This window comes from Ceratotherium simum, chromosome 31, assembly GCF_057802395.1.
Source record: "Ceratotherium simum simum isolate JZ-2026a chromosome 31, ASM5780239v1, whole genome shotgun sequence".
NCBI classification, from domain to species: Eukaryota; Metazoa; Chordata; class Mammalia; order Perissodactyla; family Rhinocerotidae; genus Ceratotherium; species Ceratotherium simum.
This window is the reverse complement of record NC_141930.1, coordinates 17,691,758-17,706,415: the sequence shown is the minus strand read 5'-3', so window position 1 is coordinate 17,706,415 and position 14,658 is coordinate 17,691,758. Positions and strand designations below refer to the sequence as shown.

Here is a 14,658-nt window from a genome sequence, read left to right as displayed (position 1 = left end):
CATTATCTTATTCAAAACCCCTCCATGTGTAAGATTTCTAAAAAATACGAAGTTCTCCAGCTTTATTCAGCATCCACTTTCCATATACAATCACCACCTTTAATCCAAATGCTCTTTGTAGTCCCTATTCATCTAAATTTGAACACCGTATATCTGTCAAATGCCCACTACTTACTGATACTTCCAAAGGTATTTCCCTTGTAACCATCCTCTGTGGGGGATGCTGAGCGATGTTGACTTGCTCACGGTCACATATATAGAAAGAGGTGGAGCTAGAGTTTGAACTCACATATATCTGCGTACAAAACCCGTGTTTTTCTATTTTGCTGCCGAATTATATGAAGCACCAATTGCATTGATATGCTTTATTCATGCTAGTTGAAGCAGTACTTACCAATGGATCTCTATAGAACTTTAAAAAATAAGTTATATGAGATCTATTATCAAATAACTTTGATAAATGTCAGGTTAAATAGTTTTCTTTATTGTAAGATTTCTAAGAGCCTTTAATATGCTGTTGTGTATTTTGATCCTCCAAAAAGCAGATATGGAATGTTCTTTGCCCAAAGAACCGTTTGTTAGTAGACCATCTGTATTAAGACCTTGCAGGACTAGAATTCCAAGGTCTGCTTTGGAAAGCCTGGACTTAAACTATTTCCTTTCTCTTCAAGAAATGCGGAATTGCTTATCTCCCTTGATTCCTTTATTTCATCAGCTTTTATCCTCTATTTTATATCCCCACTCTTTTAAACTAGAACGCTCATGTCCCTTTGTCCCACTAAGCACTGTTCTTCTGCATCAGGGATGCATTCAGAGGAATTACATTTAGCATATGATGTTAGGTGCCAGAATTATAAATATAGTATATATGTACGTATATGCACTACTTCATGTAAAGCTCATAATGACTTTGTGATGACATTAAGTTGCAAATGTTATAGCATCACAATACTGTGACGTCTATATATCCAATCCTAAATAAGCTGTGTTAGGCTAGCAGTCTGTAGAGCATTACTTTTCTGCCTAACCCGTGCTGGACATAAGAATTATGAATGTGATTTATATGGGATCTTCCTGCAGTCCACATATATATTCATAACACTATTTGGGGGGGCATTTTGCCCTAGATTTTATCTAAAAATCAGCAAAAGTTTAAATTGCAAGTGACTGAGTTATAGAATGAGAATATACACACTATAAATTAAACAATGAATTTATATGTACTTGCAGCTCACTATGTACTAAAAATGGAGTTTTGATGTTAATTTCAGTTAATCTTCACTAGAAATTGGTTACACCTCTAGGAAATTATGTTTAATAGATATTTTTTTCCCAGTCCAGCGTATCATCTCTTTTTCTTTCATTGTGCAGGTTCTGCTGATCTTCTTCTCTGTGTTCCGTGCTCCTCTTGTCCTGCACTGGTCTACTCTGGTATGTTTGCTCAGGGCACTTGATGTCAATGTTGGGTAATTATGGGTACTATCTACAACTGCGCAGAGCTCAGATTTTTCTTGTTAATACGTAGTCCTCATGACCTACAAGAGAACAAGGTTTCCCTCCAAGTACTGTGCATAATGTTTCCTTTTTCTGTTTGTGATGTTCTGTGGATCTCAGGCTCCTCATTGAGTCTGTATTCTCCTATGCTGAGGAAGTGGGATAGGATTTTAAATCCCCTCTCCTTGGCAGGAAAATCACTTTTACATTATGTGAGATGAAAATATATTCCCCCACTGTGCAGACCATGGACTCTATGACACCATGAAAATTGTTTTGGAGATACAGCATCTCAGAACAATTTCACATCCATGGACATGAGGCTACTCTGTGAACTGGGTATATAAAGATAAACAATTCACGATATCTTCTCTCAAGTATGTCACAGAGAGAAGCAAAGGGTTGAGTTTGTCCTTAGCACTCATAGAATCACAGAATATCAAAATTGGAAAGAATTTTAGAACCATCTACTTCTCTTCCAATCTAATGCTGGTCTCTTCTCTGCAACACCCCTACCAAAAGGTCATCCAGCCTCTACGTGAACACCTTGAGTAGTGGGAAGTATACTACCTCCTGTGGCTGCTCATTCAACGTTGTTCTGCTCTAATTGCTCATTGACCTAATAATTCTATATTAAGAAAGCGCCTAAGGAAATAATTTCTGCAATGCACCACTGTGTAGTTATCAGAATATTATTACATTCATTGCACACGTTTTGTAATAAAACATGGAAAACATAAAAAATGGAAACAACATAATTACCAACAAAAGAGGATTGATTAAAAAAATTATAACAGTCTATATAATGGAATACTCTACATCTATTATGAATGATGATATATATATATTAACTGGATATATACATATATTTATATCAATATTAAATGGCTCCATCTAGCTATAGATATCTATAAATATTCTGATGTGGAAACATTTTTTACCATATTGTTATTAAAAAAAGTGAGTCACAAGACACTATATTAAATATAATTCATTTTTTTGTTATACATAATGCATAGACACGTACACAATCATATATTTATATCTGCAGAATAGTGTCTGGACAGTTACCAACAAAAATATATCAAAAAGGTAAATGCACCCCCATGTTTATTGCAACATTATTTACAATAGCCAAGATATAGAAACAATGTAAGTGTCCATTGATGGATGAATGGATAAAGAAAATGTGGTACATATACCATGGAATATTATTCAGCCATAAAAAGGAATGAAATCTTGTCAATTGTGATAACATGGATGGACCTTATGGACATTATTCTAAGTGAAATAAGTCAGACAGAGAAAGACAAGTAACATATGATCTCACTTATATGTGGAATCTTTTCTTTTTTTTTTTTGTGAGGAAGATCAGCGCTGAGCTAACATCCATGCCAATCCTCCTCTTTTTGCTGAGGAAGACCGGCCTTGAGCTCACATCTATTGCCAATCTTCCTCCTTTTTTTTTTTTTTTCCCTTTTTTCTCCCCAAAGCCCCAGTAGATAGTTGTATGTCATAGTTGCACATCCTTCTAGTTGCTCTATGTGGGACGCTGCCTCAGCATGGCCGGAGAAGTGGTGCATCGATGCGCGCCCGGGATCCAAACCCCAGGCCGCCAGTAGTGCACTTAACCGCTAAGCCGCGTGCACTTAACCGCTAAGCCACGGGGCCAGCCCTTTATATGTGGAATCTAAAAAACAAAAAACAAGCTCATAGATACAGAGAACAGATTGGTTGTTGCGAGAGGCAGGGGGTAGGCAAAATGAGTGGAGGTGGTCAAAATGTACAAATTTCCAGTTATAAAATAAATAAGTCATGGGGATGTCATGTACAGCATAGTGACACAAACAAACATGTATTGCTTAACTTGTAAAAATTGTTTAAAACCTACTTTAAAAGAAATTACTCTCATTTTGCTCCAAAATCTGAATCCTCGTAGCTGCCTTCTTTCTGGTTCTGTCCTTTTGTATCACAGACAAAAAATTGTATGTCTCTTCCACATAATAACTCTACCATTGTAGGAACACAAAGATCATGTGGTTCCCTTCTTTGGTCCTTCATGTGTTCTTTGTATGGCATACAAACATACCGTCCTTCAACTCAAGAGATCTAAATGAATAGGTCATTCATGTGATTCATGTTTAATAAAGGCCTACAATGAGTCAAGAACTGTGCCAGAAAATAACATGTCCCTATCGTAGGTGACACGAGCTTTCTAAGTGATGAAGTCACACACTGAAGGTTATTTACACAAAATGCTGCAGATTATTGTTATATATGCATTAGGGTGAGGTAAGTTCATGCAGCAGGAGGATTCTACCCTGACTAGCAGTCAAAGGGCCCAGAGGAAATGGTATTTAAGGCTAAGATCTAAGGAGTATAGGAGTTAGTCAGACAAAGGAGTTAGCTGGGGTTGGTTGGGATGAGTAGAGGCTTCTAGAAAAGGGAACAATACATGCAAAAATAACTAGACTTCCTTTTTCCCTCTCTCCCTTCCTCCCTTCCTCTTCCTCCTCTCTTCCTTCTGACAAATACTTATTGAGCAAATACCACGTGCAAAGTACTCCTTCAGGTCCTTTGAGTAATTTGCGGATTGATAGTCTTCTTTCAAAGTGTTTATAGTCTAGTGGATGCATCAGGAATATTAAATACAACTAAGGTACAAAGCGGAAAAAAACACATAAAATAAAGTATTCTGGGAGCATAGACATTTCCCCTTGCCATCCTAATCACATTCTTCTGGGAAAAAAATAAAGGGATGTTTCCAACGGAGCAGTATGGACAAACAGTCCCAGTGCTGAAGGAGGACTTGTGCAGCCTGATCCTCCTTACGCCTCTAGTTTTCTAGTCAGTTTTCATAATTCCTTCTAGACTAGTAATTGTGTGCATACCTTGCAAGTATTTCTCATTGGCCATATTTGGAGAGAAACCAATCTGTCTTAACAGTCCAAGATATTTTTAGAACATCCGCTTCTATTATATATACAAAAAACGCTTTATATAGATATCAGAAATTGACATACTGGCAGAAAATTTGGTTAACAGAGGTAGTACTGTAAGGTCAATGCCATTGTAAAAGTTCATCCAGAGTATAAGCAAGCATTAAAATCCCAATCTTTCTTTTCAATATGCTGCAATCTAGACAGATCATTAAGCACATTTTCTGTTGTTTTGTTTCTCCCCTACAGGTCTGTGAAGCAGACAGAAGAAGCTACAAGTGGTCCTTAAAGAAATTGCAATTATTCAAATCTTTATGTATAGTTCTAATTTTACTTACTATGTATAATCATTTAGAGAATGGTTATTTTTATAATATCAATAATAAACAAGTACTCTTGTAACCAGGGGGTGCCCGAGTGTGTCATCAGAGAACACTAATCCTGGCAAAGGTTTCTGGGGTGGTTAGGACACCCGCTGCCTTTTGACATGGTTAGTGTCCTGGGTTTAGATTACTTCATACCTAGTTATTAAGATTACTCTTTGATACATTAAATATTGCCTGATTCAAATAACTTTGCTTAAAATTTTTCTGTATTTTAACTTGTTGAGGGTTTTCTACTTCTTATATTTTTATAATATTTTCTCATTTTTTAGATTAATGAACATTATACTTACCCACATGTGCCAAGATGTGCCATTTAGGTCTCTCTAGGAGTTAGCTGTTTGGTAGCATCACCTGCCATCTGTGTTTTGTGCAGCAGCAAGAGGCATATTCTCCACCACTGCTCTTTCCTCCCATTATCTTCCCTGTTCCTATCAAAACAAATAATTGATATGTTAATTCAATAAAGCAGATCAGTAAGGAGTGAAATGCATGCCCCAAAGCATATGCAATGAAAATTTTTTGACCATTTATCCAATTATTGAACCCAATTAAGATTATCCATTTTAAATTTGATGTATGCTTGCTTTGGAATATGTTATGCAAACTGATGCTAAGTGAATGGATCTAAGTAAATCTATTGAGTATCTCTTCTGTCTGTTTTATCTTATTTGTCTTAATCTAAGTTTGCTCTCTGGACCTTTAAGGCATATGGCTAAATTATAAAACTGCCTGTATAACTGTCAAAGAAACAAATGTTAAAGGCTAGAACATGGCTAAAGAATAAACAAAGAAGCTCTGATTATATTAATTAAGTCATATTCCTAAATCAAATAATATAAAAAGTTTTCTTACATTAACATTGTCATGTGCATAGAAACTCAGAAGACTAATTTTCATAAAAGTTTTTGTTTTCTGTTTTTTATGTTTTTTGCTGAGGAAGATTCACCCTGAGCTAACGTCTGTTGCCAATCTTCCTCTTTTAATATGTGAGCCACCACCACAGCATGACATCTGACAAAGGAGTGGTGTAGGTCTGCACCTGGGAACCAAACCCGGGCCGCCGAAGCAGAGCCCACCAAACTTAAGCACTAGGCCACTGGGGCTGGCTCTAAAAGTTATTGTTTTTTATGGGTAGAAACACGTTAAAGGCTTAGAAACAGTGTATTTTTTAGCAGAAAAGAGGGAAGGCAAGAGTGTAAGTTTATGGGAGCAGAACACTCCTCTATTTAAAAATCCTTACCATGAAGAATATCTTCAAAAATGTTCAACTGAGAATCCAAATGTTTTCCCTATTAGGAATAATCTTTCTTTGAAACATCTCACCCCTAATGCTTTCTCTGAGCCATACTTTTCTCCAACCATCACTTGGTCAGTTTTTGTCCTACTCTTGTTCACTCACCTTCTTCTGGAGACAGTCACCCTGCTAGGTGCCACATAGACCTCAGGAATTAGATCCACCAGGACATCAGAGTGTACGTTGCTGAAAATGCTACCAAAGACGTACAAAGCCAGACACTAATTAAAGTGGTAAGGATAGATTTTAATCAGTATTATACTATTGCCGTAGAGAAGAGGGTCCAGCATGAACTGAACTCAACTTCAATTCTTGCAGAGGTGACTGGATGTTTTAAAGGGAGAGTGAAGGAGTAGGGATGTGGAATTGCCAGGGCTTGAGCAGAGTCAGCAAAATGGAAATTTATCAAGAGCAGGAAGAGGGGTTGATTCATGTGAAACTCACCTGGGTTTGCCTACTGGTGCTTATGGAAGTTTGACTTCTCTCCTCCTACAGAGACTTGGAGACAGGGCTCTATCTTCAGGTGTTGGCTGGAACAAATAATTAATTCTTTTGGCAGGCTTATACTTTCCCAGATGGAAACTTAAGGGGGCTGGAGTCGTCATCCTAGGGATGCTGCCTTGACTGTTAGAAACTATGTTTGTGTATGTTCAAGTCTTCTAAGGAGGGAGTGGATTTGGGGGGATGAAATCATTTGTACTCAGAGTCTGCAGTTTTTCTAGGCCAAGATTGAGGCCTGGTCAAGAAGAGCAGTTAGAGGAGCCAGGCTAGAGTTTGGTCAAAGAGACAATCTTCGTATGCCAACTAAACAGGTCACACATACAGACACATACCCTCTCTTCTTTGTCAACTCCTATAAGCACTTTCAGAGGCCAAAGCCAGTAAACAGCTAGAGCTTGAATCGGGAAATTTCTCCAGGTTGCTTTCCTATCTCCTCTTTCAAATGTCACACATGAAGTCTGAATCTGTTGGCGCTCCTCTTGGCTCTCATCACTAATTTTGCCTCTTTCGCGTTTTTTAACATAGCCCTAGAGTTCTTGTAATGTTGGGGCTTGAAAACCCCACACAAAAAGAGCTTCTAGAAATGCTCCTCAGATTCCCTACTCCAACATCACTACTGTAGACAGATGGCTTTGGACTCCAAGTCATGCCATGGCCTCTGAGTGTCCTTGGCTGATAGCCTCTGGACATGGAGGCCAGATCCTTATTCTCAAGAGCATCACATTCTAGTGGAGGAAACATACATATGAACAGATAATTTAAATAAAATGTGGCAGTGTGCAATGATGAAGACATTTACAAGCTAGGCCACTATGGGAGCGCAAAGGAGCAGTTATGAATCCATCTGGGATCTGAACTTGGAAGAGGATGAGTTGTGGGGTGGGTGGGAACACAAAGAAGTTTCTATGGAAGAGATAATGACTCAGTTGGGTCCCTAAAGATGAGATGGAGGAAATTGAGCAACAAAAACAAATAGGAGGGTCTTAATGGGAGCAATAGAATGAACCCAGTATAGAAATATGAGTGGGCAGAGTGTGCACAGGGATGAGAATACACGCATGGTATTAATCACTAGAGTGTGTAGAGTATGGTATGATATGGCAGTTGATGGGGCAAAGAAGTGGGCATGGACTGGGCTAGGAAAAATCACACATGCCATCAAGTGATCTTCAACGCTGGTTGCTCATCAGAATCACAGATGCTTAAACCCTACTCTCTGGGATTAAGATTCGGTTGGTTTGAGGCGGACCCTAGTCATAAGTATTTATTAAACATCTTTTTACTTGATTCTAATGAATAGCCAAGGATGAGAGCCATTGCTGAAGAGAGCTACTAAGGATTTTCAGCAGCAGAGAGGAGAGTGAGACTGTCAGATGGGTAGTTAGGCTAGCTGGCTCTGGCAGCTGTGAGGAAAATGGAAGAAGTAAGAGACACGAAGAATAGGCAAACGTGGAAATGGGGAAACCAGCTAGGAAGCCATTTCAGGAGTTAAAAAAAATAATAATAAAGGTTTATTTAGATTTGTTAAGGCAAAAGATGTTAAGGATCTAACTGCGGAGGGACATTCTGGAAGTAGAGGAGCAGATAGAATCAAAACCTATTTGAGGGCTAGAATTGTCAGCTCTTGTGGGATCATGTGCACACAGATGGGGATAATAAGGTAATGTCAAGAGTGCCTCCCATGTTTATGGCTTGGGCATAGGGGTCACTATAGGACAACGCAAGGGACCACAGGGAAAATTGGCTGCAGGAGATGATAGTGGCAGTGTAGTTATGTTGAGGTGGAGTTGCCTATAGGACATTTGATCTGAAATGTCCAGTACGTGTTGAGGCCAAATGCAAGGCTGAAGATACAGTTCTGAGATTTTTATATATATATATATATATATATATAAAACCCGTATATATATATGGGTTGATGAAAACTATAAAAATGGATCACATTGCCTGAAGAGAGCTTCTGGATGGCTTTCTAAGGAACACCTAAGTTTAGGGGTCAGGCCACAGAGATGGCAGGAAGGAGACAACAAAGAACTATTCAGAAAGATAAAACATAAAACAAAAGAGAGGGGTGCCAGCTACCAAGAGAATGAACACTGTGATTTTCATGGTAGTTTTCCCCAGTTAAATTTAAATCTTTCATCTGACACTAGATGCACTGTATATGTCCTACAATATACTTCCTTAAACAGTGAGTTTTTCTTCCTTTAACTGGAAGGCCAGGAAAAGGTTCACCTTGGATGGAACCTCCAGGGATGAGAGAGGCAGGGACAGTGACTATCCTCATGTGATGTCACTACAGGGCATACTAAGAGACAGAGAAGAAAAACATTGCATGAGCTGACTATTGTCCTACCTCCTTTCTTTAGAAAAAGGGGTTATCTCCTCCATAAGCCTCTGAGAATGTCGAATCCCCCACCCCGCTTCATCTATTGCTTATTCAACAAGTATTTGTCAAACACTCACTGTGTATCTAATACCATATTAGATTCTGGGGACTCAGCAGTAGTGGGACAGACATGGTCCTTGCATTCATGAAGCGAGGTGGCGACTACGTGCATAACGCTGAGAAATAAACACTCATTTACGATAGAGCTTAAGAGTGAAGTATAGGAGGCTAAGGGACTACATATGAGGAACCTAATCTACACTGCAGGTAAGGAATCTTGGGCTTTGGTTAACCTGCAATCTAAAGGATGAAGGAGGTTATTCAGGTGAAATCGGGGGAAGTTGAGGGGAATTAGGGATAGTAATGGAGAAAGGTGCTGAGGAGTATTTTGAGAGAACAGCATGTGTAAAGATCCAGAGATGGGAAAGAGCGTGGTGTAGCAGGTGAAATGAACAACTGAGTATGGCTGGAACGTAGGAGATGTGCAGTATCGTCAAGTGATGCAGATGAGAAGTTATTAACAGCCAAACGATAAAGCTATTATAGGATATATTACATTCAGAAAGCCAGAGAGACACACAGAAGAGTTTTGGGGAGGTGAATAGTAAGAATTGCATTTTAGAAAGACAATGTTTGGCTTCAGTGTGGAAAATGGATCGTAAAGGGACAAGACTGGAGGCCAGGAGAATGGCTAGGACATTGTCACAGTAATCAACATTAGAGACAGGGAAATGCATAGACAGAAGGGGAATTTAAATAGTTGATGATTAAAGATGGGTAGGAAGTGTTACAGATAATGGTCAGATTTCTGGCCTAGACACCAGGTAGTAAAATATATTTGGAATGAGGGGAAGATGCAGAGTTCAGCTGGGGACATGTCGAATTTAAAGAGACTGGGCCCATATCCAAGACTTTGAGCATCAGCAACATAAAAACGGTCAAACAGAGCATAACAGAAATTAAGGCAGTAGAGAGCATCATCCGATGAGAGTGTGTGCAGTGCAAAGAGGACGGAAACCTCATGGACGCAACAGCACTTAAGGGACTGAAAAAGTGATTTCAAGAGTAAAGATTTTAAGTACACTGGACTGAGTGGGTGGCCCACACACTGTTCTAGGAAGCAGAAGGTCAAAATCAATGCACTGCAAGGTCCTCAGTTCCTGTGAGCACAGCTGGATTTCAGGCAAGAAGCAAGCCTGGGCTCATTTGTTGAACAACCTTTAGTAGTCTAGTTTAATGAGGCTGCAGACTTCCTGTGGGTGGATGGAATAAAAAGCAATATGGGAGTGGAGAGGGGATCAAGGAACATACAATTTCCCTTATTTAGGAAGAAAAACTAAGGCATTACCAATTTGGGGTCTTGTTTTTCAGTGTGTGGAGACACCTACCTTGAAAATCCCTTTTTCTTTGGTTAAAAACGATGAAGAGATGACTAAAATCTTTAGGAGATGGCTTAAGAATTAGTCCTGCTGCAACATTTTTATCTTCCTTTTTTCCCTCAAGCTAACCAAGCATAAGTTTTTGGTTGGTTATAAGGAAAATAACCATTGGCAGCTGCAATCAGTCTTCTAAGCCTCTCCTTTGAGGCAGAGCAGGGAGCAGCAATCATCTTCCTCAGGCCTAGAGACCAAGCTGTCCGCCTGCTGCAAGTCGTGGCTTGCCTATGCTATAAATATTTGTTGGTTTTTCAACTTCGTTTGGCTCTCTTACCACTGTTGTTTCTGTTTGTTTGTTTTTTTCAAAATGTCTGTGGTGGTTTCGTGTCTCTCTTGAGTCTTGGATGATTACAGAACCCATCTCTGCAAAGCCGACATAAGTGGATTTGGATGAGCAGAAGCTATGATTTGCAACTATTCTCACTATTATTATCATGTAAAATGTGCTGAAGGTCCCTGAATGCTACGTGCAAAATGACAATAGTAATATGACCCAGTGTCTGAAAACTACAGCAGTCACACTGGGATTTTCTCTCAGCCTCTGCCTAGCAAATGGCAAGAGGGGTGAATGGTTTTTCAGTTGTGTAGTGTACGTGACTTATTGGGGGAATGGCCAACTCAGAGCCTCAGAAGAGGCTCTGAACGAGCTTGCAACTAACGTGGTAGACTTGTAGTTTCTAGTATAGTACTTTATAGCTGTGTCTGAGGGCCTTTCATAAACCACAGGCATTTGATTGAATGGCTAACCCAAAGTTTGCCACCTGAGTAAAAGGAGAACTATTGTGCACCTAGAAATTTTCTTACTATATTTTGCAAAACTTTTTAGGTAAAGATAATGAGACTCTACAGGAAAATTCCTTAGAACATAATCAGGATGGTATTATCAGTGGTTTAAATTGAGCTATGGAAATTTGTGTTTCATTGCGGAAAACAAATATGTATATATATCTGAAGTAAGTTATGAACTGAAATTTTGGCATCTTTTATCTGCCTATTTGAATTCACTGAAATATCTTTCTCTGGGTCTGTGATAGAAGTCGGTATCACTCACCCTGTCTAGTTCTCTTCTTCTTCCTGGTATGTGGAAAGATTTCTCAGCCTCCTGCAGTTAGGCAGGGTTATATGATTAATTCTGACCAATGGGCCATCAGTGGAAGTGATATTATCACTTCCAGTCCAAAGCATTTAGCAGAGGTGTGAGTTCTCCACATTCTCTTTTCTTCTGCCACAGTGATCCTGGATGTTATAAATTGAGATGGTAGTGTCTAAAGAAAGATGCTTGGGTTCATGACTATGTGGAGTAGAGTTCTTGCTTACCTGTATTAACAGGAAATATAAGTGAAAAATAAATCTTTAATCAGCCACGGAAGTAAGGGTTTATTTGTTACCGCAGCATACTCTGCCTTATTTTGAATAATACTAGATCAAATTCTCTCCCTGCTGAAGATGATGGCTCCAAAATATCCAGTTCTAGGTCATGTTAATTTAGGCTTTGTAGACATTCCTGAGTTTAGAGCAAGTGTAACTGATCATGATCTTTTTAAAGAAACTACCAGTTGTACTTTGAGAGAAGTAGATTGCAACTAGATGCACTCATAAAATACATTAAAAGGTCCATCTACAGTGTCTTACTTTGACTTATTCTAAATTTTTTTGTTTATTATATCAAAGAATTTAGCACTAGTCTTTTAACACCTTACTTTCTTTGGTTTATTGTGTTCCATAGACAGAATTGTATTCTTCCGAAAACTCTTTCGGTACTGACAGTTATAAAAGTCATTGGGAAGTTACGTTTACGTAGAGGATCTTTGCCAATGATAGCCAGATTTAAACATAGCCTTTGTATTAGAAGGAATATTATTGTGCCAAAATAGACATCTGTTGAAGGGGGAAGGCAAGGATAGTGTATTATTAGACCTTGTGGTTTGTTGTTCAGAAACGTGTGTTTCAACACCTGCTGCCTTTCTCAGAAGCTGTGTAGATCTAGGTAATGTAATCAACCTCTCTGAGCATCAGTACAATAATATTGTTGTTGCTGCTGCTATGATTATGATGCTTGGCAAGGCCTTCTGCTGTACCTTGTATGTGTTATTTCATTTAATCCTCACCACAATTCAGTAAGGTTTAGAGGAGTTAAGGACCACATCTCTGCTCTTGCCATCAGTGTGGGACAGAGGCTCAGTCCCAGTGTGCCTTAGTCCAGTGCTGTTAATCACTTTGCCAGGGGGCTTATTTATCTATAAAATAGTAATAACCACACTTAGATGAGGCTGGAAATTCAAGATCAGTGTGCGAGCCTGGTCTGGTTCTGCTGAGAGCTCTTTTCCTAGCTTGTGGACGACCACCATTTCACTATGTCCTGTGCAGGAGAGAGATAAAGAGCTCTGTTCTCTCTTCCTCTTCTTATAAGGACACAAGCTCATCATGGGAGCCCCACATTCACGATCTCCTTGAAACCTATCACCTCCCAAAGTCCTCACCTTCAAATATGAACACATTGGAGGGTAAGGCTTCAACACATGAATTTTTAGAGGACATAAATGTTTAGTCCTAGCAGATAAAGTAAGTGCTAAATTAATGATAGTTATTACCATTTGGATAGTAGGAGAATTACTGTTATTCATCTTCTTCCAGAAATGACTGTAGAAATGTAGATATCAGCTACAGAAACCTGGGTCTTCAGCACTCTCTGAGGGTCTAGCAATTGGACATGACCATGTTAACATATCGTATATCATAAAATTGGAATTCAGTTTTAGTGCCATGTTTTTCAAAACGACCTACTTGACTGTGACTCTGGATTGCCATCCACGGCAGCTAAACTACAGAAACAAGATAAGATTGGAGCATGCAGGTCCAACTAAACTTGACAGGATCAACTTGTACTTGTCATTCTTCTAACGCAAGTCGTTCTCAAAACTGACTGTACCGACTAATTACTTAGAGAGATTTTTTATAATATTCAGGACTGGGATTCAATCCCACAGCAAATAATCAGAATATCTAGGGGTGAATTCCAGGCATGACTGTTTGTGAATCTCCTCAGATGATTCTTACACTCAGCCAAGGCTGAGAAACACCACAACCTGAAGTAGTGTTCACAGTGATGTAGCTTACTAAAGAGATTCGAAGACTCCGTTTGCTTTTTAAGCAAAAGTTAACATACCTATAATTTTCTTCATGAAACAGACTTATACATTTCAAAATAATCTTTTGTAAAATTACTATTTTTTCTTAGTAATGTGTATTGAGGGCTTCTCACAGATCAGCTACTTACCTGAGCACTCTATGTGCATTATCTCATCTAATCTTGACAGAAGCCCTAAGAGGTGGCACTGTGATTATCTCCATTTTATAGATGAGACAATCGAGGCTCAGGGAAATGTGCTGGAATGATGCAGCAGGTTTCAGAGCAGGTCAATGAACCTAGAGACTCCAGAGCCCTTTGTACTGCACTCTTCCAGGATGAGGGGGTAAGCCTTCCAGACTATATTATAGCTCCATGAAGTTTAGTGTTGGAAAGATTGATGACTTGATGAGTCTGAAAAATAATGTCTGAGAACATGTCATGCTGCGTTTCTTGCAGGTTTTGTTTCTAGCACATTGCCCCTGGCCTTGAATCACACACAGTGATGAGCAGATAGTCTCAGCCATTTGGCTCTGAGACACTTCCCTAGTGGTGGGGTCTAACTCATGTTTGAGTCCCTCGGGATAGCCCTGTATTTGACATAGTAGGCTCTCAAAAAAATAAATAAATGTACAGTAAAAAGAACCAGTTGCCTTGGGAATTTTCCTAAGCTTAACTCTTTCTTGGGGAAGCAGTCAAGAAAGAGTTTCTCTTTCCTGAAAGAGATGTTACCTCATCCTCCCACCTTGAAAATCCAGCAACTAGGTTAGGCTCCAAGCAATACCTTGACTTCTTCTGTTGGAGGGGCTAACAAGAGCAAACAAAAGGATATTAATAGTAATAGTAATACTCTGGGTAAGAATAAAAAACAAATAGCATTAAGCCAAAGAGCCAAAATTGTAAGGCATTGTCAATGGGGTGAGGCAGCTAATGGGGCAGCAAGAGAAGATGTAGGTCGTGATGTTAAGAAAGCTACTCCAATGTCCATAAGCAGACAAGTCCCTCCAGGCACTCTGAAAGCTGGGCCTCCGCTGATTGTAAACTTTATAGCCTGGAGGCATTTTGTTTCCTAACATATGTTAGGAGAGGCTT

At 39.2% G+C, this 14,658-nt stretch overlaps 1 protein-coding gene across 5 annotated transcripts in view; it reads left to right on the top strand.

Moving 5' to 3' along the window:
* The window catches only part of C31H8orf34 (chromosome 31 C8orf34 homolog), a 392,833-nt gene extending 387,403 nt beyond the window's left edge, over positions 1-5,430 (top strand). For 2 of the 5 annotated variants that reach the window (XM_087420473.1, XM_087420472.1), the window contains 2 exons: positions 1,372-1,431; positions 4,683-5,430. In XM_087420473.1, coding sequence (XP_087276599.1) covers positions 1,372-1,431; positions 4,683-4,690 — 68 coding nt within the window. In that variant the 3' untranslated portion in view covers positions 4,691-5,430. The remainder of the gene's footprint in view (positions 1-1,371; positions 1,432-4,682) is intronic. The other 3 variants (XM_087420471.1, XM_087420470.1, XM_087420474.1) reach the window with 2 other exon arrangements.
* The last annotated feature ends 9,228 nt before the right edge of the window (positions 5,431-14,658 follow it).